At 39.5% G+C, this 25,878-nt stretch overlaps 1 protein-coding gene across 1 annotated transcript in view; it reads left to right on the top strand.

The window, feature by feature from the left end:
* eif3hb (eukaryotic translation initiation factor 3, subunit H, b) overlaps nucleotides 1-25,878 on the top strand; it is a 79,096-nt gene that overhangs the window by 46,066 nt on the left and 7,152 nt on the right. The window contains exons 3-6 of the mRNA XM_017696665.2: nucleotides 3,940-4,107; nucleotides 9,403-9,502; nucleotides 10,861-11,010; nucleotides 23,929-24,049. Coding sequence (XP_017552154.1) covers nucleotides 3,940-4,107; nucleotides 9,403-9,502; nucleotides 10,861-11,010; nucleotides 23,929-24,049 — 539 coding nt within the window. The remainder of the gene's footprint in view (nucleotides 1-3,939; nucleotides 4,108-9,402; nucleotides 9,503-10,860; nucleotides 11,011-23,928; nucleotides 24,050-25,878) is intronic.

The raw sequence follows: 25,878 nt of genomic DNA, 5'->3' as shown, positions 1-25,878 counted from the left end.
CTGCTCTGCTGTGGTAATTGTTTACCACAATCTAAGCTGGAAGCCACTTTTTCATGCTTCCACTTTGCACCTGCCCTCAAAAGCTCGATAGTTTCTACAGTGCCTGCTGCCTTTTTACTCACCATCTATAGCAGGCACGCACACACAGACTAACCATTGCACCCTTCTGTCAGACTCTTAATCTGTTGGTAAGCTCAGCTGCTCTGGGGCAGCAGTGATGATGAAGCAAATCACAGCTGTCCTCAAATGCTCTCTTTCGCTCTCACACGCTCTCTCTCGCTCTCTCTCTCGCTCTCTTTCTCTTTGTGTCTCTCACTTGCTTGCTCTCTTTATGGTTGTTTCGGTTTCTCTGTCTGATTTCAGACCTGAGTGCTCTGACCTAACAACTAGGACTCTGATGACGGCAGTTGTTTTAGATGTTTAAATAAAGATCTGCTAAATGAAACGAACCAGTGCGAATGGAGGAAATATGCAATTAAATTGGAACCAGAGTTTTTGGCCTAATTTTGAGATCTTTTGACTTGCATAACGGTTTTGAAAAGAACAGTATGTATTTTAATTTTTTACGTAGCAAAATGTGCGACATATGTAATTGCAGAGCCGAAGTGCAGATGGCATTTGTGAGAATATAAAGTAAGTATTATTTTAACTATAATGTAACTTAATAAAATATAAACAGCATAATTGCAACAAAAAAAAACCATGCACAGGCCAACTTGGAGGCCAGCCTGTTCTTTTAGGCTACAAACTGGTTACATAAGGATGTACACACAGTGTTTTTAATTTTCAGTGCCAAGATGCCAAGGCGTGATACCACTACCAGAAGCATGGGGATAGGGGTTGTTGGGTGTTAGTCAGAGATGCAAAATTTTGATTCTTGGATATTAATGCAGAATAATCCTGAGATACATGCCCACCACCACAGTCATCAAACTGCCATCATTGTGCTGCAGTTAACGTTGCCCTACTGCAGCCTTCAGAATCAACCTGGTTCTTTAATGGGATTATATTAAGTAACGATTCAAGACCTTGGTTCCAGGAGATTTATTTTTTGCAGCCCTCGTTTGTTGAATTTGTGTGCTCTGACCTTAATAGGAATGAACCATGAGGACACAGTTTCTGAATCACTTTCATTAGAATCCCCTTAATTTCTTCAGAGTGTTTATATAAAAATAAATAGGAAATAGTCCCAGGGTGCTAAGAAGCTTTTGGTTTAAATGAACCCCACGTTGTCATTTGATTCACATATCACTTCTGTTGGTGAAACATTTAGCATTTATGAAACATTGTCAGACTCTGGGCTCCTCTGGTGCTTCACAGTGCTGGGAAGCTAATTTAGGCATTTGTGACCTCACAGTCAGATTCCAGTAACGCCCACTTGGCTGGACTTCTTAAAGCGCTTGGAAAGAGTACACAAGGCATACGGACACTCCAGTCCAGAATGCCCAGAGATGTGCTGAATGTATTCTAACCAAGACCCATAAATTTTCACATTTCTTCACAATTGGGGTCTTTTGCATGCTTCTTTTAGTGTACAAATGTCCAATTTCTCAGACTGCATCCTCAGTTCTTTTGGTAGTTCTGCAAATAGAGCTGTGTTCCGTGAGACTTTTGCTGTGCTGTGTCCACAGTTATGTAACTTTTGAATATTTCTTTTTATTTTGTATGTTAGCGAAACATTTTTAATCTTATTTATATGTTGTATTACGTGTTTTGTAACATTAGTTGGACAGTTTCATTTCCAAAAAATGTAAATAAAATCAGACTGAAATGATGTGCTAATCATTTTAAATCCTATATACAGGCCTGATAGTTGTCAGGCGCCACGCCGGAATTCCGGCTTACCGACGTGTCTGCGAAAAAAAAAAGGTTCGCCTAGTGCAGGGGTCGGCAACCTTTTTTGACTCAGAGCCATAAAAGCAAAATAATTGGAAATTTATTTCAGTGAGAGCCACATAATATATTAAAACGACGACGACATCTCACTCTAGCGAACGGGGGGGGGGGGGGGGGGGGCTGACGACGCCGACATGTCAGTCAAGCGAACCGAAACTAAATAGCGGACGTTTGTGATATTCCGCCCGAACATTTTTTTAAGTCTCAAAAATAATATACGTTAATTAAATTAATTATTTTCAAAAGCTGAGCCACATCAGAGGGATCAAAGAGCCGCATGCGGCTCCGGAGCCGCGGGTTGCCGACCCCTGGCCTTGTTATCAGACCATAGGATCTGACGCTTCTCTTGATCTGACATGCGCAGGTTTCACTGTAACCAACACCAAGGCCGAGCCTACTAGCCATTAAGCCAGTCAGAAACAGGGGGGGGCGGGACTTGCTTTGACCAAACAAATTGATAGATTCAGTAGGAAATCCCGGGAAATACACGTGCGAATTTTTTTCCACTGTCAACACGAAACGTATAAACTCAGCCATGGAACAGAACTATATTAAGCCTATATTAAGGGGAAAATGGAACTGAATAGTAATTTTAGGGCTGTAGTATTATTTATGAGTTTGTTGCACTGTAACTGTTTCAAAATATTTAAAATAAATGGTGCATAGTTTGCTATTATATTTTTAAAAGAAATGAATGTGTCCTTGTTCATGTCATTTAGTCAATGGTTAGGCTACTAATCAATTCCTAGTTTACTTTGGACTATTGTTATTGCCACCTGCTGACCGTTCTTGGTATGGCTGTTAGTATCTGTAGTCTCCTATACTATAGAAGCAATAAGGTATGTGACTAGTTAAAAACAGGTATGGATTCTTGAACAGGCCTGCTAGTCCCAAGAGTTCTGGTAATCTGCACAAGCTTCTGAAATATAGGCTTATATTGGGTTTGTCTGAATGTTGTTCATGTATTTCAACAAAATTCAACACAATCTATCATTGAAGGGACTAATTCAAAAGCAAAAATTCTGACAGTAATGAAGATCAGGGTTATACATAGACGTATATCTGCGCCCAGGGGCCAACAATTTATGTCTTAAGTGTGTCGCATACATAGCACCCCCACCCTGCTCACCTCCCGAGCAGAGAAAAAAACGTTCAGGCTCAGGAATTTTTCCCACTATCACCCCTGTATATATAATTGATAATGGTACAAAGACAATACATTACATGTTGAAGCTGAGAGATTTGTTTTTGTGAAAAATATATGCCTATTTTAAATTTGAGACCAGCAGCACGTTTTTAAAAAGTTGGGACGGGGGATGTTGCATCAACCACTGTGTTGCATCACACCTTCTTTTAACAACGCTGTAATTATTTGAGAACTGAGGAGACCAGTTGCTGTAGTTTTAAAAGTGAAATGTTCTCCTGTTTCCTGTTGCTTGATACAGGATTTCGGCTGCTTAACAGTTCAGGGTCTCCTGAATACAGGCAGAATGTGCTTTGGTATTGTGTTGCTGAAATAAGCAAGGCCTAATCTGAAAGACATCGTCAGCGTATATGGCTCTAGATCTGGTATATATTATTCAGCATTAATGTGCCTTCACAGATGTGCAAGTCACATATGCTCTGTGTACTAATGCGCTGATTATCATCGCGAATGCTGGCTTTTGAACTGTGCGCTGAGAAGAAGCGACAAACCATTCAGACATTGGTTTGCAGAAGTGTTACTGAACGATAGCTTAAATAATTTTCACATCACTTCATTCTGTTTTTATTTACATTTTGCACAGCATCCCAACTTCGTTGGAATTCTTGTATTTCACTTACTTTTTGTGTGAAATTCCTTGTGATGATGCTGTGTAAGTGTGCTGAATAAGTGTTGTTACAGAAATGTAATGAACTGAAAATGTTTATTTTGTAATGTATTAACATATTCCAACATATTTCATGTGTTAGCATCTTATTTTATTTTATGGTGTGACTGATGAGCAGAAACTCATCCAGTCCTTTGCTAATGTCTCTTTCTGTCTCTCTTCTACTTTACAGTTCAATATCAGATGGAAATGATGAGGAGTCTTCGTCATGTGAATATTGATCATCTGCATGTGGGCTGGTATCAGTCCACATTCTACGGCTCCTTTGTTAGCCGAGCGTTGCTGGACTCCCAGTTCAGCTACCAGCATGCCATCGAGGAGTCTGTGGTGCTTATCTATGGTATGATCCCCAGCTCTCTGTATTTCTCTCTCTTGCTCTCTCGCTTTTTTATTTTTTAGCGCAGAACTAATGAGACTCGTCCAGCTCTGGGTTTGTCTTTGTCTCACTTTGCTCAGCCTTCCATTGCTAATGTTCTCTCCCTCTCTCACAGTCTCTATTCTTCATGCACCAGCTGGCCAGGAGTTGTGTGTCTCTCTCTCTCTCTCTCTCTCTCTCTCTCTCTCTCTCTCTCTCTCTCTCTCTCTCTCTCTGTGTGTGTGTGTGTGTGTGTGTGTGTGTGTGTGTGTGTGTGTGTGTGTGTGTGTGTGTGTGTGTGTGTGTGTCTCTCTGTCTCTCTGTCTCCCCTTTCCCCTGGCTGTGGACAGTAGTCCCCCCCTTGTATAAATAGTGGCTCAGTGTGCGTAGCAGGCCGGCAGCAGCACCGTCTAGACAGGGTTTCCTCCTCTGTGTTTGTTTTGCCTGCTATCGGAGCGCTGATGTGGACCTTTAGGAATGCTAGAGGGCTTTGGCTCACTGGACCAGCCCCCAACCCTTTCAGTACCAGTATATCCAGCACAGCGCACAACGATCTGCACCAGATGGCCATGTAGTGATGGGTTAGTGTGGGCATGTGTGTAGCTGCTTTTATGACACACCTATGTACATACACTGTGTCACTCAGCTCAGCCTGCTCCTGCCATACAGCCTCTCTGATTGCAGCAGAGATTGAATGGAGGGGCTGCAGACGGGGAGGTCTGTTAGTCCAGTCAGTTTTTGGGGGGGGGGGGTTTGCTCTGAAGCGGGGCATGGAGGGGGCCGAAGGGGAGTCGAGCACAAAACCTCCAAGTGTTCTCAGCGCCCTCCCTCTTGGTCCACTTGCTGTCAGTAAGTTTCCTCAGTCGTTCCCCTCACGCCAGATGTAGCTCCCTATCAGAATGCCGCCTCGTTCTCCAGAAGGCAGGCCCACATCACAAATCTAGATCAGACACCTAACAGCTGCCAGAACCCCCACCTCACACCCCGCACCCACTCCACACAGACAATAAGGCCTTTCAGTGTGGCCAAGGGTGCCCTGACTAAGGTGCAGACTGGCATGAATGCTGCAGACCTGAAAGTCGCTTATTATATGACTTAGTTAGGACAAGTCTGTCATTCATTAATGATGTCTGTAACTTTTACATGCATTTCCTAATTCTGCCTATTAGAGATGGTATTTTGAATCCTGTTCTTCAAACTATTTTTACTACTCTCCATAGCTCTACACCCAGCTCTAATAATTGACACATTGTTTTGTGGTGTTGAGAGTGAACAGCTAGACTTCTGCGCTTAGTGAGGTAAAGGTACACAGCATTTCAACATTGCCACTTGGTGTTATCAAGTAGCAGTTGTTCAACGTCCGAGCCTCTGTTTACGAATAATACCAGATTGAGGAACAGGATGGCACAATGATTATCAAAAATACCTTGCATTTTTGATATAAAAAACAGTTTGATTCTGATTGTTAGTGTTGTAATGGCCTTATGGTCATTATTTTATAATGATTTGAAGTTTTTTTTTTTTTGTTGTTGTTTTTTGTTTTTATTGTGAATTTGCAAATTCTGGGTTATGAGCTTAATATTGTATTTAAATGAATGAAGGATATTTGCCATTAGCCTAGATAAATGGTTCTTTATATTTTTAATATATCTTTTAATTTTGAATGTTGTGTTGTATTATTATATTAAGTATTGCAATCCTAAAATTAAGTTATGAAGAGAAAAATATCTAGGTTTTAGTTACTGTTTTTGTTAATTATTGAGTACCTCACCTGGAAGTTTGAAACTATACTTGCGTTTCAGCAATTTGACGTTGTACTATTTTGTTTTTGCAAACTGTGTGGTTTTATGCCATTAACTTGCATAATAGGTACTGTATTTCCATACTATGAAAATTTTGTCAAATTAAAATATCTAGCATATTTCTTCATGAAACTTTTACCTACTGCTTTGCTTGAAAGATTGCTTTTCTGTTATGTTCTGATAACCTGAGGAGTTAAACAGTAGGATGGTTTAATAGTTTAATAATATCCTTCCCATCCAAACCAACTGAAATGAGGAGATATACAGTCAAGTCCAGGAATTACAATCATTTTCATACTAGTTCCCTCGTATTTATTGATGTGACTGCTGACAAAAGCAGCAGGGTGGATTCTAAAGTGTACAAGACTATTATCTGCACTGATTCATTGAAATGCTGTTAAACACTAGGGGGCTATGTTTGAAAATGGCTCTAATTCCTACTATTTAGCTGGAGTTACTTGATTTATGCTCTCAAATTGAAGCTAAAAGACTTATTTCACTTCAGTATTAAATTTTAATAAGCTGTGTTAGAAAGCTAAATGAAACTTCAAAATTCAGACCATTAAATACCATTTTCTGCAAGTATAAGTTTGTTTATTTGTAGAGAGGTCATGTCCTTTATCACCAGGTGTCTCAACTTGAGTAAGTTATATTTCTATCACTTCAGTAACTCGATGTTCAGGTTCCAGTAATCTTGACCATCAAAGCCTTTGTCCTTTATAGCACCAGAGTCTAGCTCCACCTCTCTTCTGCCGGGACACAGTTTATTATGGGTCAGGGCTAGGAGTGTCTGAGCTTATATCTGAATTGTCAGATGGAATGTGATTGGCAGATTGATTTGGGTCATTTTGAATGGTTGACCCTGGAGTCATGGATGTCCCTGGCCTGTCTGAGGGCCTGATTGCTCGGTTTTCTGCCCATCTATAACAGAGGCCTGGGCATGGTTTAAACCTGCTGCCTGGGCTTCTGCTTGTCACAGTTTACTTTGGTTGCTCATTTTCTGTTTGGTCTAAGTTCAGCGTTTATTTTTGCTGCGTGACTCTCTGTCTCTGGTTTTGTGTATATGGATGACTGGACAGGGTTGTTACGAATGCTGTGTAAGATTAGTGAGAAAGCAGTATTTTAATGGCCATGTGAACTTCCCTTGTCCTTGAAACTTGACTTTGATGTTGATTCCACACTAGAGACTTATCCATCATTGTGTGTTTGTGAATTTACAGAGACAGCAGTCTGTTTGCTCCCATAACTCCTGTAGTCCACCCTTTGGCTTTAATTCATTTCCATGCTATACAACACCTGTCACTTGCATGTGAATAAGTCCTGAGTAGGTTTTTTATTATTTTTCCCTCCACTGTTAAGCGCCACTTTTGTCTTCTCGTATCCCTAAATAGAGCCACATTCTGAGGAGTCAGGTAATTGTCCGCTTTCTTGAATGACAGTATGCAGGAAAAAGTGGAGAGAATTGTGCCAGAAATGCGCAAATCCTCTTTTTGGCTGTCAAAATGTACAGGTGACTGGCAGCTTTTAGCAAGCCTCAACAGAACACTAATAAAGCTGTTCTGACACAGGTTGTCTGCTTGCTGACGGTAGAATTAATCCACTATGACTGGCTTATAAATCTCTACCCTACAAACATTAGCATCAGTCAGCACCTTTTGAAGGCCTCATAACGCAGAAATGAAATTTCATACAGTGCCGTCCCTGACGCAGTTTAGGGACATAGCCAGGCTTTATTGTTTTTGTTGTACATTTAGGTGCTTTGTGCAGCAACACTCTGAGTGATGATTTGACTTTTCCCTGGGTCTTGTGTCTCAACAGTACTGTTCAAAGCTGGACACACATTACATGACTTTTAAAATAATAAAAAAAAAAAAATAGAAAATAGTGCTTTTTCAGTTGTTGACAGGATTTTGAATTTTGTGTGAGGCAAAAGGGAAATACCATGTCAGGATTTTCAGCTACTAAAAAAGCACTTAAAACCCCAAATCTCAGTTATAACATGACAAACAAAGCTAAAGTTGAGCGCACTCATTTGAGTTTTTATGCCCTCTCACAAAGCATAGCAAAAACGTAAACCGTGGATAAATGTGATTGAGAAACGCAGACATCACAACGAAAGCTGGAAAAATACTTTATTACAAATTGGCAGCTGACTGGAAATGGTGAAGAGTGCCTTGATGTCTGGTTCCATACACTATAAACATTATAAAGGATCTTGTGTGTGTTCAGCTCTGTGAAACTCTATCTTTGTGCTCCCCTGCACGCGCAGGGTGCATAATGTTCTCTTTGCCCTTTTTTTCTCCCCCTCTCATTTCTCTCATGCCTGAAGCACTAATTGCATTACAATGCTCACCGTTTCCTACTGCAGTAGTCATGAATATTTTGTGTCAAGCCAACATGTTTGTGAATATTGGAGTTTCCAAAACCTCTGGAGCTTGATTGAAAGGCATTGGATAAATTCATTTCCCTTCTCCCACTGCTGGATCAAGCTCTCGACTTCGGAAATCACTTCAAATTGTGAAAATTTGTCAGAAGGAGCAAATCAGAAATAAAATCGAGCTAACCTTGTGCGTTATCGGTCCAGTTTAAATGGATATCCACATACTTTTTTTTTTTTTTTTTTTTTTTTTTTATTACTGCATAATTCAGACATTTAAGTCTGGTTTCTTTGCAGTGGGGAGTCAGGGTGAGGTGTCCACAATGCAGATATAGCCATTTTACTTAATTGTAATGAATTCATTGCTACTTTGTATTTAAATCTGAAAAACTAAGTTTTGTCGAGGGACTGCTTTGCCTGACGCTACCCTGCATGTACATCTCCACCATGCATGGGTTTTAAAAATGTTTAGGCCAGTCTTCTCTCAAATATTGTAAAACAGTTTCCCGGGCTTCATGCAGCATATTCATAATATGCTTTTGAATATTTCATGTAATAACTTTCAGTGAGGAAGCTTAGGGCATTAAACACTTCTGACATCTGGATCCTAAAGTCAGGATAGTTTGTTGTGGAAAATAATTCAGAGATGTGGTGATATACTTTATATACTTTAATGACACCCTGAATGTTCATCAGCATACAAGCATACAAGTAACATTTTGGTATTCTTTAAATGTTAACAAATATTTAAACGAGATTTTAATAGAAACACTTAGATGCTTATCTAAAAGTAGGCTACTCAGATACTCTCCTGTGTCACAAAAATACATGGATGACATATCTCACAGTGTGAGTGTATGCTACTTGAGGCTAGATCTGTAACAGGATTGGAATGCATTCATTCATTTTTACTTTCCGATCACTGATCTAGTATCTTCAGTATTGTCCCGTTACTGGTACCTGGTGTTAGATTGGTGCCATCTATAGTGCATATATAGTGCTTCTAGGCAACAAAACGTAGTATGCAAAAGTGAGTAACACCTATGAATAAGGTAAGACATGATTTTTCAAATTCCTTTTTTTACTTTTTACTTTCCGTAGATCCCATTAAGACTGCCCAGGGCTCCCTGTCCCTCAAGGCCTACAGGCTGACCCCCAAACTCATGGAGATTTGCAAAGAAAAGGACTTCTCAACAGAAGGGTAGGTCACATTCTTCTGCAATGGTATAGACAGGACACACAGAGTTGTTCGTATACATATGCATATACAGCGAACACTGCTCACATCAGCTCCTGAGCACCCCACTAGTCTCTCTTCTTTGAGGTCTTGCCTGCATTCTCTGAATTTGTGCCACAAATTCTGGTCAAAACCATTTTGGGCTTTGAAGCTTTTTTCCCAAGCAGCTGTCACCAGCCAATTTTGTGCCAGGAAAGTGTTGAATTTAACCTTGACCGCTCCTACTAATGGACAGATTAGTGCTGGCACAGACGTGAAAGCATCATAGCATTTGATGTAAGTGAGGACCTCCTGTATCTCTCTGCTCTCCATATTGAGAGAATCATCTGATTGCCATATATGAAGAGAAGCATAGACATGAGCTAAAAAGGAATTCAGCAGTTGTTTAAAAAAATTCTGCATAATTCAACTGTACAGATGTAAACAAAGTCACTCAGAGTGGTTTGATATGAAGGGGTTTATTGTATAGAAACTTTGATTTCTTTATAATAATGGTGAAGGGAACCACTGTATTAACCCACCAGTGAACCAACATGTATCATTTGAGTTTTTGATGAGTTTAAAATGGTGTTGAGTTTTGGGCCAAAATCTGATCTCAAAACTAGTCTCAAACAAAGGCATCAGGCAGTATACTCGTATCATTTTATATGACCGCATTAAGTGATGCAGCTTTTAGAGGCATTAAATGCTTAGGCATCTGGTTCCTATCACCACCGCTCTGACTTTCTCTAGAATGGAGAGTTTCACATCAAACCAATCTGAATAACTTTGTTTACATCCTAACCTCTTAATTATGCAATTTTAAAAAGTTTCAAATGCTCACCCTGTTTAGTATGAAAGTGTATTTCTCAACGTTGTTGTCCGTCCTTAACTAACATTCACTCAGAGAATTGCAGAATTGAATAATACAGTGATCACATTTTTGTTTTTGTTGAACATTGTAAAAGCAAGACTTTTATTATCTTCTGCAGAGGCCTTTATAAATTGCTGTGGTTGACCTGAAAAAGGTTTTTGCTTCATGTTGCAGCAATAACTTCAATGTTCAATGTTCCTCTTGTTTTAAGTAGGTTGTACTGTCTACCAAAACAACATCACAGAAAAAAAAATTTATTGCCCAAATAATGAGCGCACACATCCGCTCAGCCAGAACAGATAATAGAAAGCATCCCGTTGCCTTTGGGGGGGGGGGGGGGGGGCAAGATGCGAGTTATATGTGAACTGACATTAAGTGTTTTGATTCAAGCATTTTCTTTGTAGAGGCCCATTTTGAGTGGTTTGCTTGTTCGGCAAGGTCATTGTTTGTGTTTTGGGTGTTCCCGCAGGCTGAAGAAGGCCAGTGTGGGGTATGAGAACATGTTTGAAGAGGTGCCCATTGTCATCAGGAACTCTCATCTCATCAACGTGCTGTTGTGGGAGCTGGAGGACAAGTCTACTGTAGCAGACAAGCATGAGCTGCTCAATCTCTCCAGCGGGTTAGTCACAAACACAGAATGCTAGTGCTTCACACAATACATGGCCAGAGCAAAATATGATTAACAATCATACCGCTTTGATGAAAAGTCACAATTTCTCCAAATTACACCACAGAGGCTTTAGGGAAAAGATTTAGCTTCAGTCGTTTTCAGTAGTGCTGTTAAGAACACATTAGCCCACTCATATTTGTGAAAAAAAAAACATAGCCATAGCCACATACAGTTCCTTTCATGGTTAGTTTCCCAGCAAACAAATTGTTCTAATATAGTGCACATTTGAAACCGTTGTTTTGTGCTTTGGGTTAGAATAGATGCTTTAATGAGCACTGTCATAAAGATGCAAAAGCCAGTGATAATACAGGGAAAGGTTAAAGTTACAGTTAGCTGGCTAGGTGTCTTGATTCATTGTTCTCAGACAGGTCCGCTGGGACCCCCCCTATGGTCCAGCTTTTCGCTCTATCCCTATTTGTTGCACATTGTGTTGGAGAACATATCTGGACTGTTTTGGGGGTGCCTGAGAACGATTTTCAGAACCACTGATCTAGATAAGTTTCTGCAGCCTGTAGCCTGTTTATAGTGTCATGTGAAGGAGCAAACTAGTCTTGTGGTTGCAGATTGTTGGTGTTGTCTCGTTAAATCATAACTTTAGGAAAATTTGTTAAATAAATAGTTAATTAAAGTGGTCATCTCTTAGCTCAGCAGTGCTTAGTGTTTTTTTTTTTTTTTTTTTTTTTTTTTTTTTTTTTAATCGTGCTGCACAGTCAGAAAACAAAGATAATCTCCAGTTGCTGCTGTGTAATCCTTTTGTATGTGATCAGTCTGAAGGTCTCTGTCTGCACCTCTATGGCATTACAATTGTGTCCTGTTGTCAACAGTAACCGACACTGCTGGCCACAGTTTATAAGCATCGTCTCAGTATTGTCGGCGGTCTGTGGATATACACAGTACTACAGCAAAGAGCTGTTGAAGTGAGCTAAATATTACTAAATTTGGTTTGCAAGTGCGATTGTGCTGAGAGATCTCACATTTGCGGTAACCTGCTGACCATGCTATCAGGAGGTAGTTTCCTAGAGTCTGTCTGCGTTTAAACACTGGACTTTTCAGGTAGTTGAAATGGTTTTTAATGGTGATGAAATAAGGCATTATTTAGAAGACTACATAAACAAGTGGCTACAGTAACAGTCATATGCTGGCAGTGCATAAAGTATAGCAAGTCCTTTATCTACATCTGCTTTTCTGCCATTTGTATACTGCATATTTTGTGTTGTTCAAAATGGGTGTGGTTTATCTTGGTGATTGTCTGAAAAATCAATTTTCTGAGTTTTCCGCTTAGCTCAGCCATAGTCAGTATGCTTGGTGTCAGTTTTAGAGTGGAGCTACTAGGCTAATATAATAAAGTCTAGATCGCCCAGAAAGATTTTAGGTAACTCCCCTTACTTTTTTTTTTACTACATTATCCATGTAGGTCCAGTACAAAAGTAAAGAAGCAGATTTCAGACACCACCCACATCTTAGTCAACTATATTTGGGCCAATAAGAGAACTAAATTTGTACGTTTTTGTTTGTCTTACAAGTTGAGGGCTTTATTATATTTTATTCACTTATAAATTACAAATTCTTCCACTTAATGTGACCTCTCTGTAGCCACTTTCCACTGTTTGGAGGTTTACTATAATGGGGGACTTTAGCTACATTTCTGACGGCCTCAAAATTATCCTTCAGACCTCACAACACATTTGTGATCCATTGTGATTTCTTCCAATGCACTGAAAGGGCTGCGACCAACAGAAGTCAAGGATATCATTTTTAAATGGCACTGGCTCAAGTCTGTTTAGTAACACAGTGCTGCCACTACAGCAAACGACATTTCCAAAACTCAAAATGAGTTTGAGGACCAGCTAGGAGACAAAGAGAGCATGTGGATTTGACATGGTTTATTCATTTGGATTGCAGTTAATCTTAGCCATGAAGACACAGCTCATTATTTTCTCATCTTAATAAATGACCATAATGTTGAGGCTTGAGCCTTGCACATTAAACTTAAAACTTTAAATTTGTTGTTAATTTAGTCATATAAATTTTACACATCACTTTGTGACTTAAACAAAGCAACAGTCTGTTCCAGCATGTGAGTACGCCATGAAGTAAGGTAGCTTTCACAATTTTGCTGGTGCAACATAGTAGCCACAGTGAAAACCAAATCAACTGAATGCTTTTTAAAGTGAGAAACCATTAGAAGAATGTCCAGCTTAATTATGAAGGAATCTGTTTTTATAGATCAGTGCGTTCCTTGATTTTCTTGTTCGGCTTCTTTTTTGAATGGAGGAGTTCCAGCGGACCAGCAGAGAAATCAATAAATCAGATGCTATCATTTATTCACAGACATCAGCTCGTATGTATTTTTTTCCCTCCTTTTTTCAATTTAGGAATGCATTCATGGGAGGTTTTGAGATTCTAATTAGCATTTTAATAATTACGTTCTACGCAGCCATGGTTGAGGTGATGCTTTTTGGGACAGAAAAAATTAATTTTTGATATTTCCTTTTTTTTTCATTGTCAAAGGTCCAAGTGAGTTTGAAGGTCTCTCCCGGCAGACTAGAAAGGGAATTTTATCTTTTTAATTTGTCTCTCTTAATTCAGACCTGTCAAATGTTTTCCTGGATGAAAGGCACAGCTTTGGCAGCACTGTTAAGCACTTAAAAGAATACATTGTCAATTACTTGCCCTTCTCTCAGGAAAGGCATGAGGACGCACGCATAACTAAACATGTATGCACTGCGTGCGCACACAACCCCAACCCCCATGGTCATTTTGATTGTAACTGTCAAATTGGATAATATTCATCAAGGGCTGTGTAATTGATCGTAAATTAATGAAAACTTTGGTCTATGCCAGCTTTGAAAGCTTTTAAGCTGTGTTAATTACAAAAATCACTTGTGTTTAGTAGCATACCCACTGCGTTACAGTGAAACATCAGTACACTTAAGGCCTCTAATGACTTGTTTTTTAATAATTTTTCCAATTTGGGATTTTTTTTTGTAACATGATAGGCATTGCTACTAGGGATGAGCGTTTCTTTCTGATTTGGTGTTTTATTTAAAAGCCATTAGTTGAACAGTTCAGGGCTTTTTTTTAATGCCTTCACTTTGGTCTAGCTTTGGTACATTTCTGGTACACTGACAAAAATGTGAGCTGCGCACTCATTTTCCTTTGGTGAAATGTGATGTGTGAACTGTATATATTTCTTAAATATGAAAACTGATAACATTTGGAGAGAAGTTGATTTTATCAGTATTTAAATTTACTGCTTAGTTTGTTAAACTTGTATGAAATTGCTTCAATTACTTTTAACTGTAAGCACAATTTTGCTAAAAATACCCATTCCATGTGTCAGTGTTTTCCAGACGGGGGTGTCTAATGGCTGGCCTGTAGACAATTTTTTTTTTAAGCTTCTGTTTTAATCTCTTTATATGCATGTTTTATAATCCGCTGAAGTTTTTCTGTTCATCTGATGGTAGCAGTAGTACAGTAAAATCAGTATCACTAATAAAGTTTGCTAAAGTTTGAGCCTTTCTTCTTCCAAATACAGCTTAATTTACTAAATAATATTTAGTCCAGACTACAGTGAAAAGCACAAACTATACATTGAGACCTAGCAATTTTGGCAAGATGGAAATTTGAATATTTTTCTAATTATCTAGAGCGACAGCAAATGCATGTGCCTCATATTTCAAAAGACTGTATTGTAGTAAATGTCAATATTCAGGGAAGAAGAAGGCCGAAAAACTAAAGGAGATGATGGAAGTTACATCTTATCAGAGTAAATCTTTAGCATGTTTTAAATGTTTAAACATGCCTATTTGTGCTCTTTAATCTGCTGTTCACCTTTAATGAAGTGTTATCTGAGTGCTTTCTCTGAATGAACAACCAACTAAAGCAGCCTTGTAGGGCTGTCTGACTTTAAGATTATTTAACTGCCACGGCTAAAAATAATGAATCTGAAATTTGAAACTCATATAAAATCATTTGAGCACTGTAGAGGCCCATGTGCTTGGTTTAGAGTGGAGTTGCCGCTGCTGAAACACCAGCAGGTTGAGATACAAATAGGGAAAGAGTATTTAGTGTTATAGGGCCGTTCTGAGCCCCAAAGCTACCTAATGTTTATTTCTTTTGGTTATTTAAGAAAAGGTTATAATGTCCAACACTTTAAATACATAATTTTTTGTATCAACTGCTATGTCATATGCTCAGTGTGCTTTTGTATTGAAATCCAGCATGTCTGTGTGTGCTAATCTGTTACCATGTTACATAACATCTGATTGGTTGATGCTTAGCTCATTTGCATAACATTTGTGCAGAAGGAGAGTGAGGTGAGACATCTCTCTGACATCTCTCGCCACATAGCTTATTGACACATTTTATTTAATGTAAACTGCTAAAAAAAAAAAAAAAAAAGAAGTCCTTTTGCATGATGTCACTGTTCGATGTCATGCAAGCTGCTTAAAATTTCAGCACCCCTAACTTAAAACACCTCGTCTACCTGCTTGGTTCACTTAATTGCTCTACATGTTTGTTTTTTTCATATTGTGACTACTTAATATTCACAAATGATAAATATTCTTTCAGCCCTGGTATCTGGCCTGCTTTGAAAAAGTTTTGACACCCCTGTCACAAGCATGGTTTATTTGCTCCATGTCAATCACAGGATGAGAATTAGTGATGATATACAGTACTCAGACTATAAAAGGGACATAACCGCACAGTATCTATGCAGTCACTGAATGAGCCCCCTCCATCTTTCTCTCTCATGCTTTTTCTTCCTCTCTGCCTGTCTATCTTTGGCCATGCTGTCTCCTTCTCTAATGACTGGAATACTAAAAAAGTGCACAGACATGGCAGATTTATCAGTGGCTTTGCTCCGACGTTCTCTTCCCTCTGTCTCTCCCCTCTCCCCACATCTGTTTAAGTTATCTCTTCGCAGTCTGCTGTTACCCTAGAAACCAAAGCAAACACTGGACCACTGCAGCTCAACCAGTACAATACCTCCCTGTCTTTCCCCCTCACTGTTTTTTTTTTTTTTTTTTTCTCCCCATTTTCCCTCCCCCTTGCCCCCTCTCCACCCTTCTTCTCGCTCTTTTTTCCCCCCTCCCTTTTTCTTTCCCCTCCCCTTTTCCCAGAGGGTTCACATCGAATCAGCTCTCTTCATCTGGGGGCTAAATTGAATTCCTATTTTTTTTTCCAGCATTGAATGAAAAAAGAATTATGAGTTTTACATTGTGGTGAAGTGGGGGGGTGGTGGTGGAGTGAGTGGTGCTGGGAGAATCTGTAAGCCTGGCTTGGCTGGGGAAAAAAAAGAATGTAGTGTTCAAATGTAGCCTCAATTTTAAATGAGCTCGTATCTCTGGAGGGGCCCACCACTCTCCTTCTGTATCCATCTATCCTTGCCCCCCTCCCCACCCTTCCAGTCCCTTCATCCCTGCTATACATGTTCTGGGCACCTTCAATCTTCTTCCTTCTTATGTGCGTTTGCATTCACATGAATGTATGTAAGCCCTTCATAGCCAGGGTGCATTAGTGTAGCATTTGCGACACAGACTGTAATCCAGCGTGCTGTGTTCATGTCATAGAGAAGTAGGATCTGCCAAAGAATGGTGCAGAAACTCTTACCTCATCAGATCAGCTTGGCCAATGTGAATCACAGCCATCTTTTTCTATTTTGTGTTTGGTGGCGTACAGGTTAGATCTTTGTTGGGCATGATCCCTTCCTAAAAATAATGATAGATATTTTAATCATAGAATATGGGCTGTTTCTGAATATCCCAATTAAAACAAAATAATACGAATGCATAGATTTAATAATCCACTGTAAGATTAAAAATACTTTTTTCAAGATCTTTTACATTGTATGAGCATTTCATGATGGATGAACCAATAGAAGTGGTCCAAAGTTATTTGGAATGAAATCTCATTGCATTCATGTTTTTTTCCATTCCCTGTGATGTTCCTATTTCAGATGTAATGTCAGTTAACCTATGAAATGGTAACTCAGAATTGCACAATTTAAAATTTTTGTTTTTTATTATTGTTTGCAATATATTCATGTGGCTCTGTTTACCTGCGCAACCATTTAACTGTTGGCCTTATTGATGGCAAGTTCTCTGATGATGATGATGCAGCCATCCATGGCCAGGAGTCAACGAGAGCATAATTGGCCTTGCTCTCTGGGAAGGCATCTTTTAGCTCTTGTAACAAAATTGGCAGTCCAAGTGTGTGGAGCTGTCCAATGACGTTGCGTGGGGGTCTACTGAAAAAGATGCAGTTGCGCTCCACGTGTCTGAGGAAGCATGTGCTGGCCCTCACCTTTCCAGTGTGGTGACATTGGGAGGGAACTGGCTGGTGGGTGGAACTGAAAGTGACTAAATTACAGAGATGGAAATGGGTTTAAAGAAACTCACTTTTTCACATTTCAAGCCTCTTTGCTCAAATCTGATTTTTTTTTTTTTTTTTTTGCTCAGATCTGATCTCTGTAACTTGATGGTTCACACTCATTTAGATAAATGACTCAAATCTGTCATTAATGTGAACGAATTGGCATCTGAAAAGACCCACATCTGACAGCAAACACGTTAATGAGCAGAATGAGCCTTTGCTGTGAAGTTAATTAACTGAACAGCTCTCACCTGTTCATTATTACAGCGAGTCAAAGGCGAAAAGGGTGGGATGTGTTGCTTTTCCACCGTTTACAGGCTTTAACTTCTGTTCGGAGATGCTGCCTCGGTAATGCTCAATGATGGCGCAGGTGCAGCGGAAAGGAAAAAAAAACACACATTCTGATCTGAGTGTTCCCATTAAGGTCATGTGGCCACAAATCGGATATACAGTGTATATATAGTCTAAGATTACATATGAAAGTGGCTCAGATTGGATTTGAAAAGATTAGATTTGTGTGTCCACACAGCCCTCATAACATCAGATCGAAGACATATTAGGGCAAAAAATTTGATTTGGGCCAGTTAAGCCTGGTATTGTGAATGTAGCCTTATAGCGAAATGGCATAACAGCTGGTCGTGTCCCAATATGCTCTACGGTTCATCATGTGCTCAAACCTATTTTGAAAACTAATTACTTGTATCCCACTAGATCAGGGATGATAAATCTTATCCACAAAGGTGTTGCTGTAGGTTGACATTTCAAACAAACAGGAGCTCGCTCGGTTTTCCTTGCTCAACTGTTGCCTGCAGTAGCCTAGAATTCCACCTGTTTTGGGAGGTTCTCTGTTTGAAATGTGCACTACTGTTTTACCTTCAGTAATAGTAACAAGCAAGTCAATATTTATACATGTTTGTGACCCTTAACCTTTCCCTTTCACCCCTCATTACTCACTAGCAGCCCAACTCTGTCACAAATTTTCACACACAGAGAGCCAGCAGTGCCCTTGTCAATTTGATGAGAGTTACATGAAAACAATGTTTTACTTTATTACATCAAATAAAATATTCAAGTCTGTGTCTGTTCTGCTGGCGGAGTAGGCATTATGGGGCCTGCTAAAACAGGTTAATCACTTAGTCTCAGTCCTCAAACAGTTCATGATCATGTGCGTTCCTGCTTTTTTGGAATGAAAACTTGCAGCAGCATTGGCCCGTTGCAGATAAGATGGGACACGCTGCACTAGATCAGAGGATCGAATTCAAAGCAGAGTCTTTGAGTGAGCCTTTACCAAAGGCACCCAGTGATGAGTTCAGTCAGAAGGCGCAGCTTCTGTTTGTTGAGCATGTGGTGCAGATGCTTGTGCTTACTTAAATTAATCAAGCTGCTTATACAACACTGTTGTTGTCGTAAAGTGCAGGTTTTCCTGTAACTCTTGACATGCTGTTCCGTTTCTTTCTCCCCATATGTGTGTTGAAATGTGAACCATGTATTTTTCCCATTACGAAGAGACTTTGGGGGAGAGAACAACCAGGTGCCAGTTGCTCTCTGCCTCATTCAGCGTGCTGAAATCTGTCACCATGAAATAATTGCTGCCCCCAACATCTAGCGCCCCTCTTTATCTTGTCCATGCGCTTGTCTGTGCCTCCCCATTCTACTGTCATGTGTGTCATGGGTTAAGTCAGATTCTGCTGCGGGATTTTTGTGCTAGACTGTGTGCCGTTTGTGTGTGTGGTTGCCGTGTGTGTTTGATCCGAATGGCAGAGTTAAGGCTGTCATCCTGCTCCAAGATGACCTAAACCTTCCACCCGTTGAGCACCAAAATAGAACACTGTGTCTAAATGAGTCACCTTTTTCCGGTACTGCAGATTTTATTGGGACACCATGCTCCTGCGTCATCGAAAGGCTTCACTTACGGTAATGGCAATGGGGTAATGCCCAACTTTTAATTTTGGACGTTTGTAAAGAAACTGCGTTTTTTGGACGATCTTGCTCTTTTCCATCCTACCCTAATCCTCAGGGAATTGAAATCATTGTTTTCTTTCAAAGTTGTACAAAGTATGTTCTATGAGTGATGTTCCAGTGCCCATTAAATGATGTGTATTTTGCCAAAACTCACCTTTCAGTGTAAATCTCAGTAAATCAGTGCTAATCTTGAGTAGTGCTTATGTAAGCAGTACCTTCACCAATCAGGAGACTGATGTGGTTTGTACTGACCACGCAGCTTTAACAGAAGTGTGTTCTATGTCCTCTCAGAGAAAAAACTAAAATAGCAAGCTATCAAGCCGCCCATCCAACTGTCTGTCCATGTGTTTGTTCTTTTGTTCGTTTGTCCACTCGGCTGTCCGTTTGTCCATTCAACCAGCCACATCAGCATTCCCTGTGTGCACATCCAGCGAGAAAGAATCAGATGAGATGACAGTCAGATAAGTGGGGTAATATCGCAGGTTAGTAAGATGCTAGAATAAACAAACACTGGTTTGAGATGGTAGTTTGAGAAGATGGAGTTGAGTTTGATACTATATACCAGTATTTAAAAGTGCAGTTTAGAAGCTGTAGTATTGTGTAATATTTTAACTGGACAAAGTGAACCTTCCCTTCTTTAAAGAGCCTACTGCGTTTTTTTTTTTTTTTTTTTTTTATATACGTTTGATGTACAGTATGAATACGGATTTTCACCATCCAGTCCATATACACAATCTAAGCTGCAAAAACAGCATGTTTTGAAGTTATTGTTCCTGTGAAGTCCCAAAAGTCAGCACTTTTACATGCATCTGCTATACATTTTACATACATCAGCCGGGGGCAGCTAGTCAGAACAGAACATTGACACATTAGTCTTAAAGGCACAGTAACAAAAACAGCATAGCATAGAGAGAGGTTGGAAAATGGTCATGTACAAATGAATTATGACTACTTTTTTTGTACATAAACCCAAACTAACATTATATGTGCACCTCAGGGAGAAAAATAAAACACAAGAAAAATAAAGGATATGGGCCATTTTAAGAGATCGCCACATAAAAGCTGGGTTATGTTTTTGGTGAGCCATGAGCACAGCAGGGTCTACACCACCACCTTTATATGTAGAGACCTTTCATTCATTTCTCCCTGCAGGCGCTGTTGTGTTTCTGATTTCATAGAGTAGCAGGCTGGGAGTGTTGAACAGTGGCTTGTTAGTCATGTGTGCTAATCAGACTATCAAGACCACACCTATGTAGTTCTCAGATAGGTCTGATTTGCAACTACAAAGCTGTGGTTTATTATTATTATTTCTTGGTTGTTTTGCTGGATGTTTGATCTAACTCAGTTTTAGTAACAGATTTTTTACATTTTTATTTTACACTGTTCCTTGGGACTTTAAAGTTCGTAAATGGTTCTTGGCTTAGACATACAGTTCTAAGATGTGTTTTAAAATACTGAATTTTCATGGAATCTTCAGTTCTTCAAACTTTTAGAAAGCACATCTAATTTACAAAAATAGTTGAAGAATCATGCTTTGAAAGGCTCTTCAGCAAACTGAAAATGGTTCTTCTAAAGCAGTGTTGCCTACTGCTTTGCACATTATAGTGATTTTCCCCATTTTAACATGCTCCTACAACGCAAGGGTTTTTAATGAGTTAATTAGTTGGTTCAGGTGTATTGGAAGCAGAGGGAGCAGAGAAAACACCAAAATGTGCAGGGCCTTGGGCCTCCAGAACTAGGGTTGCTCCAAAGAGCACTGTCTGACCCCATTAGTCCTAAGAGTGTGGTGAAAAATCTGCCACTTGCATTCTTAAGGACTGAAAGCACAGCTGTGACTTGAACACAAATCCAGCAGAAATGTGGAGGTTTTGCCTTAGTTTACTTTTTTTTTTTAAAACTCTGTGGGAGAGCTGCATAAAATAGTAATATGATGCTTTTGAGTGGTCGTTTGATTTGAGCATATGTATGTGCACCCGAATATGTGGTGTAAACTCATTATTATTATTATTATTATTATTATTATTATTATTATATAAAATATTTTAGTGTTCTATGGGATTGTGTGTATGTGTGTAATCCAGATAGTGTGGGAGAGCGAAGTTCTGCAAGCTCATTGGAGGCTGAATAATGAGGTGCATGGTAAAAGATGGAGGTCATATTGGGATCCCTGCCCTCATTCATCAGACCTGGCGCGCCACGACAAAAAGCCTCTTCTAAAGCATTAAAAACTCCTTCCAGGGCCACACACAGACAAACACACACACACACAAGCAGAGACTCTTGCTTACTTTTTGCCAAACCTGCAGAGCCAGCAAACTCTGTAATTTGCCCAGTAAGGGTAGTTAAACGGGAGGACGACGACACATTGTGTGTGTGTGTGTGTGTGTGTGTGTGTGTGTGTGTATATATATATATGTATATATGTATGTGTATATGTGTATATATATATATATATATATATATATATATATATATATATATATATATATATATATATATATATATATATATATATATATGTATGTATGTATGTGTGTGTGTGTGTGTGTGTGTGTGTGTGTGTATATATATATATATATATGTATATATGTATGTGTATATGTGTATATATATATATATATATATATATATATATATGTATGTATGTATGTGTGTGTGTGTGTGTGTGTGTGTGTGTGTGTGTGTGTGTGTGTGTGTGTGTATACTTCTCTCCTGTCCTGCATTCACATTACATGCATCTTTTAGTATCAGTTGTCAGAACTGAGCGTTCCACTCCCGAATGCCTAATGAAACAAATAGTTGTGTTTTTTTTGTTGTTGCCGTAAGCTTTTAGGCTTTTTGTGTTTTTGAACATTCAGCCTTGTTCGTGTTTGCTAGTGTGTGTCCATGACATGGACAGTACAAGAAACCACTGCTGAAATAACACACCACAGGTTTTATTCTTTAAAACAGCAGTTTTTAGAATAAGCCTGTATAAACCTACACAAACCTATCTGTTGTCATAAAAGGCATTTATAGGTGTCACACATAAATCACACAAAGTTCAGCTGTTTTGTGTTAATAAAATGGTACCATTTTCAATGAATTCATGTTTTGAACACCAGTGAATCAGTTTTGAACACCAGTGACACCCAGTGCAATTGACCCTAAAGTGAAGGGTCAAAGCGGTCGTGTCTCCTTTCAGAATGGTAAAATTGAGAGATTGTTTTGCAGCTTTAGTTGCTTTGCTGTCAGAACAGTGATGACTCTTGTTGTCAGTGTAGAGAGGCCTTATAACACTCAACTGGAACCTTCAAACATGTATATTATGTGTGTGAATGAATCGTTTAAATGTTGTCCTCTCCCCCCAGGCTGTGTCTCATCTGTCTTCCCAGCAGACTTTGGGAATTTTCCTGGAAGATTAATGGAACATGCTTTTGTGGCTAATTGGCTGCTAATGTAGATTAATGCTGTGCTGAAAATAAAAAGGCCAGGCATGGGTTTTAGGAGGGACGAGTAAAACGCTGGTGAAGAAATTTCCTTTCTGCCTCTATTCAGTCCTTGAGTTCGCTGTCCAGCATTAGATGAAGCAGTTTGGAATGAGATTTGCATATTGCTTTAAATATGCAGGTTGTGATGTGTTCTGGATATGATGAATCATTTATTTGTTTTTTAATGTAACTCCACCTACCAGTGTACTCCTGCAGTCAAGCAGCTATTTATAAGGCTTTATGTGAGAGATTCATGCCTTCTGGGTAATTGAGAGATGCTTTGATGATATGGAATTCCCATAACGAGTAGTTTGAGACATGCATCTAAATATTGCACAATATGTGCCTCTTTATTGTGACATTGAGCATAAACCTTTTCAAAGAATCTGATTTTTCACTGCTCGTGTGCCCTAATGTAATAATACAAAGCATTAACCTGTAAAAATGATTTCATAATTTTAATAAAAGTTTGGAAGTTAGAGTTAAATTTTGGACGCTTGTATGAATGTGGTAGGGGAGGAGCACAGATGAGTTTCTGTTCTTTTGTCCGTGTCCTAACAGCACAACATGGCTGGCAGACAGACGAGATAGAGACTTGCTGACAGAAAAACAAATAAAATCTAGTAGTTTAATGCATTTTACAGTATAACATTATATTTTGTTGCTAAATTTCTTCAAAAATGTCTAATTTTAAAATTTAATTTAGAAATTTATATTTATAGAATTAAGAAGTTTGCGCTCTTTTTGGGTGAGGGAGTGATGTTCGGGCAGTGGTTACCAACCCTGGTCTTTGAGATTTACCTAGAAGTCACTCATTGGCTGGATCGGATGCATTAGTGTTAGGTGTGTGGACAGGGCAGCATGTTAGATGCAAGTTAGAACTAAACTCTGCAAGAAATTGGACGTCCAGGGCATTGACGACTACAAGGTCAGGGTAACTTTCTGTTGGGCTAAATGAAACATGGGCCGCAGCTCTGATCACTGATTTATTGTGTAAAGCCTTTTTTTCTGCGGGTTATTTATTATATGAATTAAACAACTCTGCTTATTTTCACAGTTCTCATCTTGAGAAATGCCTGCAGATGTTGATGGACCGAGTGGATGAGATGAGCCAAGACATCGTCAAATACAACAACTACAGCCGCAGCCTGAGCAAACAGCAGCAACAAAAACACCAGGTATTGCTTCCCTTGTGGCTCACTGGAGCAGCTTATAGAAATTTACTGTTGCTGAAAAATATCCTTTGGACTGTTTTGCTTGCTTTCCATGTAGCTCATTTGTAGTATTCATTTGCCTCCATTTAGGTGTGTTAATTGATGCAAGTCCTCATTTCATGCTACAAGCTTTTCTACAACTGTTTCCTTCATTGAACTAGGTTGCTAATGTTCTGTCTTTAATTTAAATGCCAGTTTGCACTCTTCATGTTTATCTTATAATATTTTGATTGTAACATTTTATTAGATGAGAAGTAAAATGAATGTAGTCCTAAGTTTATGGGGGTCATCACAAAAAAGGGGAGAAATGCTGTTGGAGCTTGGTCATTTTTGCAGGCATTTTATTGTGAGAGCTTTTTTTGTGTCTGGGAAAGGGAAAAAAGCCCAAAAAATGCTGAGGTAGCTGTTGTGCTTCTTGTTCATTGATTTGTTTGGGTCCGTACTGTTAAAGTTGGCAAAAAAAGCCCCACATCATTTATCCAGTATAAACCACATAATGAATATTTATTAGATTTGATGCGCTGTGTCTGACCTCTACTCCATATGAGAGAACACTACTAATGGAGTGTGCGTGGCCCTTAGAATTACTCCTCTCCTTTTTTTGACCCCTCATCCCGTAACCCCAATAGTTCAGTCCTCCTGAGCGCTCTCACTTCGCTGTACTTGCTCCAGCCTGTGCAGAATTGGAAGTCACAGAGTTTCTAAACCCAATCACTGGGTCAGAATGAAGGTCTTCCTATCTTCTCACTTCCATGTTGGAGCCCAAAGCTTAACCAAACCACCTGCTGTTCCACCTGACCGTCTTTTCTTTCTTCTTGCCTTTTCTTGCTGTCTGAGTCGGCCCAGCACACTGCCCTCCAGCTAGTGCTCGCTCTAACACTGCCTGGCGAATTGAATGTTCTGGCAGAAAAAAAACATGAATCTTCTCTTGAACATTCGAATGCTGTTCTTTGTTGGAGCTCAGCCATGCTGGTCTGATTGAAAATCAATAATTATCACTCAGGTGCTCTTTTACGGCTGCCAGAGTGTAGTGGGGGGGTGCGGTTAGCTGGGCTGGAATGTTTGTTTTTGAACACGACGTGCATCAGTGGCCATATTTCAAATGGCTGCGTACTTATCTCGGTGTTAATTCAATTAGTCGTCCGCTGCGTGGGAATCCTGGCTGCGGTGCATGTTTCTGTGCTGCTGTGGCTGATAAGCAGTAGCACCTTGCTCTCCCCAGCTCTTTGATGTTGGCCCACGCTATGCAGGTGACTCACAGCCATCTAGTCTAGAAAGATGCTAGTTTGTGTTAGCGCCGGCTCTGCTAGGCTGTTTTGACACATGCTAATTGTCAAGCTAGGCTTCAGCATGTTCGGCATGGTAAAGGTTACAACAGTGTCTCCATCAGAGGCATCCATGGTTCAGGTCTAGCGCAAAGAAAGCCAGCAGAGTGTGAAACCTTTCAGACCGGCTCTGTGAAATTAGTGGAGTTTGAAGGAAATCGATGAAGTTGCTGTGTGTCAGGGCCTTTATCAAAGAGTTGGGAGGAAGTCAGAATGGCCTCTGTGCTGGATTCAGTGTCCTGAGCCCCGCTATTGATTGAACGAAATGTACAAGTGTCTTCCCAAATCTCTGTGATATGTGAGTGATATACAGAATGCAAGATAAACAATAAGAGCTTGTAAATTCTGTTTAATCTTTTTACTGGTTTTGACATGGAATGTCTCGTCATTCTACCAGGAGGAAGGCATTTAACGAATTTTGTTAGGAATTTTTTTAAAATTTTACATTAGGTCAGTTTCTTTAGATAT

This window comes from Pygocentrus nattereri, chromosome 27, assembly GCF_015220715.1.
Source record: "Pygocentrus nattereri isolate fPygNat1 chromosome 27, fPygNat1.pri, whole genome shotgun sequence".
In the NCBI taxonomy this organism is placed as follows: Eukaryota; Metazoa; Chordata; class Actinopteri; order Characiformes; family Serrasalmidae; genus Pygocentrus; species Pygocentrus nattereri.
The sequence above is the reverse complement of the archived record's forward strand: the minus strand, read 5'-3'. Positions and strand labels throughout refer to the sequence as shown.